This window comes from Styela clava, chromosome 7 (assembly GCF_964204865.1).
Source record: "Styela clava chromosome 7, kaStyClav1.hap1.2, whole genome shotgun sequence".
Lineage (NCBI taxonomy): Eukaryota > Metazoa > Chordata > Ascidiacea > Stolidobranchia > Styelidae > Styela > Styela clava.
Window position 1 is genome coordinate 17,758,071 of NC_135256.1, and position 5,017 is coordinate 17,763,087.

The 5,017-nt window shown below is 35.3% G+C and overlaps 1 protein-coding gene across 1 annotated transcript; it reads right to left on the reverse strand.

Moving 5' to 3' along the window:
• Positions 1 to 3,733, reverse strand: LOC120327562 (clathrin interactor 1-like). The gene has a single exon (XM_039393881.2). It carries the CDS (start codon positions 3,690 to 3,692, stop codon positions 1,797 to 1,799), a length of 1,896 nt encoding a protein of 631 aa, XP_039249815.1. The 5' UTR covers positions 3,693 to 3,733; the 3' UTR covers positions 1 to 1,796.
• Positions 3,734 to 5,017: the final 1,284 nt, after the last annotated feature.

The following is a 5,017-nucleotide window of genomic DNA, read 5'->3' on the forward strand; positions in this document are numbered from 1 at the left end:
TGGGAGAAATCCTGTTTTTGTTGATATTTTTATTTTTCAAGCAGCATTTACAGAAAGCTGACAATTTTCATAACAATTAAATACCACTTGTAAATATGGATTTGAGGGGGAAAAAAACAAAAAATTCTATGTACAATATTGTTTATTATCAACAATTGGTTCAATAAAATTAAAACGTATAAGGATACAAGCATAAACATAAACGGCCAGCTTTTTCACCAGAACCTATTTAATGTTTTACCCAATATAGAAATCATGTTAGAAGTGAAATTATGAACTAACAGTAAAGCTAAGAATAATATAAATATTTAATTCAACTAATAAAGTGTAGCCTAATAAGTATCTACAGCACATCAAGCCAAAACATTTCATAGGTTTAAACGATAAATATATGAAAACACAAAATCAGATGCATGCCTAAGACTGGAAAACGGGCTAATCTTAGGAGTTGCATTTTATCATCATGTTCATGACAATTTTAACAATTCTGCTTGAATCTTATGCAAAATAATACTTCTATTGGTACCTACTGACACAGAAGAATTATTTGTAAAATTTGAACAATTCCGCTACAGAAATCAATATCATATCCAGGGTAACATAACAAATCACATAGAATCGTATACAGCTATTTAATTTCTTCCATGAAAAAGTCTTAAGCCAGTTAAGGATTATTATAATCGCACCACTGGGAAATCAAATTAAAAAATATAGAAACTTTTCATGTTTTGAAAGGGTACTGTAATTTGTAATGCACATTTGTAATACTTTCCGACCGCAGGCAGGTTATGTGAAACATACAATTAAGCACATTAACTATTCCTACACAAAGCCACCAAAAAGGTGACATCATCCAAATCTACATTACAACCCATCACCCTAGAAATCATAAAAAAAAGCAAACTAAACTGGAATGCCTAAAACAAAGAACAAAACTTTATAAAAGCAGGTGCCTTATCCTATCATTGAAAGATAAAATAACTATCGGATATTTATCTATGATACGGGCATTTCAAAAAGTAAATAGTACATTGTGTGCACCTCGTGAAACTAGTGTCACAAAGTCACTGTATGAAATAACTTTCAAAAAAAAACGTAGTAAATTTTTCTGATCAAAATACAACTATTTCCTGTTGATATTTTATTATGGATTATCAAGGCAATTTGAACATTACCTACGGTATCACAAATTTAATATGAATCGAAACTTCATACAAATATGAAAGCTTTTGCTCCACTTAGGTAGCAAGATTGATATGCCTGAATCAAATTTGAGAAATGATATAGAGAAATAACATGCACAGTTTAGCCAGTACCATTATAATCTTACAGTCGAACAATAAATGCCTGTGTTACTGTGTATATAACCTAATAGGACTACGAGAGATCAAAATCACATCAATAGGTATCGAAGGAAACGCTATATTAAAATAAAATGCACTTGTTTGGGATCATAAACCTAATAAGTACTTGATTACTACAATCAAATAATTATTAAAAAAGATAAATTTTAGGGCCATCAGCTATCTTTGTTATAATTTTTTATATAAATAGATACAAATACAACAGGTTGTTGGAATACTTTTATTAAGATTCATATGCCAAGTTGGGTGATTGGTGTTCATTATTGTTAACAAAAATAATCATCCATATGAAATATAGCATATTTAAAATTTTACCGAGATAGGGATCAATACTCATGCATCTTATCTGCATATTTCAGGTCACTAGAAGCTTCAATTGCAATCATGCATATATGCATCGTCATTTGAGATGGTTATGATCTAAACGTCTTTTCAAAAAGGTTTATTATAATTATTTGCTGCAGGAACGCCCTGCATTTGATACATTCCTCCCATCCCACTCCCATACATTTGATTCATATTATATTGACCCATATTCGGTTGTCCAGCCATTCCCATCATGCCCATGGGTTGAGTGGGCGGCATCATATTGCTGTTAGGCATCATTCTCATTCCTTGCTGTCCCATTGGAGCACCCTGACCCATCATTCCAGGCATTTGAGGTGATTGCATACCGGGTGCCTGTCCGGTCATATTCATTCCTGCCATACCCATGGTAACATTTCCAACAGGCGTACCTTGTTGCATCTGTCTCATAGATGGCTGGGCAGTTTTTTGAGATTTTCCAAAAAGATCCAAATCAATGTTAACTCCTTTAACATCACTCCAAGTATTGGGTTTTAGAGGTTTCGATGCTGCCGTTGATGCAGGTGTAGCACTGATTGGCTGGGATAGTGAAGATGGAGCCATTGTTGGTTGATTCGGAATGAGAGGAGCTGAATTGGCCTGCATTAGATTGGGTGACGTCGGTGACATCAGATTGGCAGCGGGTTGCTGGGGAATAACGGGAGTAGTAGAATTCATCATATTAAAACCTTGGTTATTATACATATTCGTAGGATTCATCTGTGGCTGTAGTTGAGGCATTTGCGGAGCCATCATAGTTTGCTGCTGCTGCTGCGGCATTTGGTTACCTTCAAAGGATGCAAACGGGTCTAACGACATTTGTGGCGTTGATGTGAAAAGATCGACATTTGAACTTGATGGCGCAGCGTTAGATTCAAAATTGCCGAAATCCGCAAAATCGCCATTAGTTGTAGTTGCTTCCTGGGCTACATTGGGCGCACTTCTTGTAGTGGCTAGTGAATCAAAATCTGAAAATAAATCAGGCTGCTGCTGGCTTTCTGTAGTACTAGATCCAAAGAGGTCGAGAGTATCAGCTGTTGTACCTCCTGATGATTTGCTCTGGCTAGATCCAGATATTTTAGCGGGTTGATCACCTGTATATTGAGCTGCTGCACCTAAGCTAACTTTTTTTGAAGGTACAGCTTTACGAGGTTTTGAAGCATTATTGGTAATCGCAGGAGATGATATTCGCTTTGGTAATTCCTCTATCGTTTCTTTATCGCTGTGTTGTTCTAAGCTTTCAACACTGAAACTGTATTTGACACCTCTTGGGGATTCTTTCCCCCTTGATTTGCGATCATTATCAGTCGGATCAAAATCATCACTGTACGCAGCTGAACCATTAGATTCATTTCGTCTGTGAGTGTCACGTCTCCCGTCTGATGGTGAATCATGATAGGTATCCGATCCTGAATGTTGGCGACGATGGCGATAATAATCATCTTCATCATATCTCTGTTGTGTTCTGAAACCAAATTTGGATTCTTCGTGAGACATCCCCACATATTTATTTTTGTTCTTCTTACATTTTTTCCTTTCCTCTCGCAACCTTTCATTATCTTTGACGAAAACTACCAACTCTTTCGCTTTATTTCTGACGTTGATGCCTTGATCTTTGCCGTGTTCATCGTGAAATTGGAAATTTTGTAATGCTCGGAGGTCGTTAATATGTTCACGAGTGCTGGTAACAAAACGCTCTGATCCATTGCGCAACAAGTACGAAACCACTAAAAGTCCTTTGTAAATCCGACGCCAGTTGCTTCTGCCTTCATGGAATATTCGTTTCCACAGCATTCCTGTAACTTCTGAATATGTTTCATACATGAAAGTGTCATTTGCAAGTTCTTGCATCAAACTTCCTGAAGGACCCCACGGTTCATCATTTGTGGCTTCACGGACTCGAGCCTCCACCTCTGTATAATTCATTACAACATTGGTAACTTTGTCGGTTAGTTCCCGAATTTTCCATGGTAGAAGGTTCATATTAGCTAATGAGAAATACCAAAATATATATTTTTTTTTACCTGGAAAGCATAATTTAAACAAGTTATTACATTGAAACTATAAATAATACATGTTTGTGGTTAACACAACCGTATTAAAGATAAAATCACTAGTATTACCTGTACTCGCCAAGTGACTGGTGGAGAGGACCAGCAGCACACCCACTGCAGTGACCAGACACCACCAGGGCACTCGGATATCTCACTTTGTCAACTTGCTATATGTGTCGCAGAGTGCGGTTTCTACTGGTAGAAAAATTTGTGATAATTTATATTTTTTTTATATTATAAAATTCGAGTATTGGTTCACATTTCTTCAGGGTATGTAGTATAGAATCATACCAACCTGGTAACTGTGAATTCTTTACTGCCAAACTGGTACAAAAAATATCCTATATTTCATCACCAATCCAACTTAGTTCTACTACTTTGATATTAGTGGCTATACCTATCCTATTCTCACATCAAAACAGATATAGCCACGACTTCCCACTTACGGTTTGAACAAAAAACATGACCAATTAAAATAATTCAATATTAAGATCAACGACTGTTATACACCACTTGTTGCTCCAATTTTAAATGTTCATGCAGTACTGCTCCAAGTCCATGCCTGCCTGACCCATATTACAAGAATGCTACTAGTCAGAAGTCTCTTTGACTCTTCAAATAGACACTGTAATGACTCATTCATATACAATCTTGAATACCAGTATACAAAGGAAAACAATCAGTTCAAATGTTTGTAATGTTTTTGCTTTATGGTGCCAGATGATTCATCCAAGTCTTATACAGATATGGCAACCGCTTGTCCTTTTTCTGAGTCCAGTAATGAAATATATACTGCTAATTTATTAGCAAAGGCTAACAAAAATATGTATCCCAATTTAAAAAATGTTCAGCTAATGAAAGCATGAATTTATCAACTTTTTGTGACCCTTCAAATGTCAACATTTTCTCTAATAAGCCTGGCAGCTTCGCAAAAGAATAGTTTTGAAATATAATTTTTTTTCATATATGAAGTATAGGCCTACAATTTTTTGATGAATTTTCAAGTTCATATGCGATTGTCGTACTAAACACTACATACACCCAAATATTGTACTCAACTTGCCTTGTTTTGCAATATTCTTGATTCATTTTACAATATTTACAAAGTAATTGATATGAAACAGTTACGTTAATTTAAAACGGGTCATACTGTCCTAAAACTTGATTTTGTAGATTAATATTTACCATATAAAATTACGATTGTTTTATTGAAAAATCAATAAATGGCTTTGAATAAGGATATCAAATTTATCC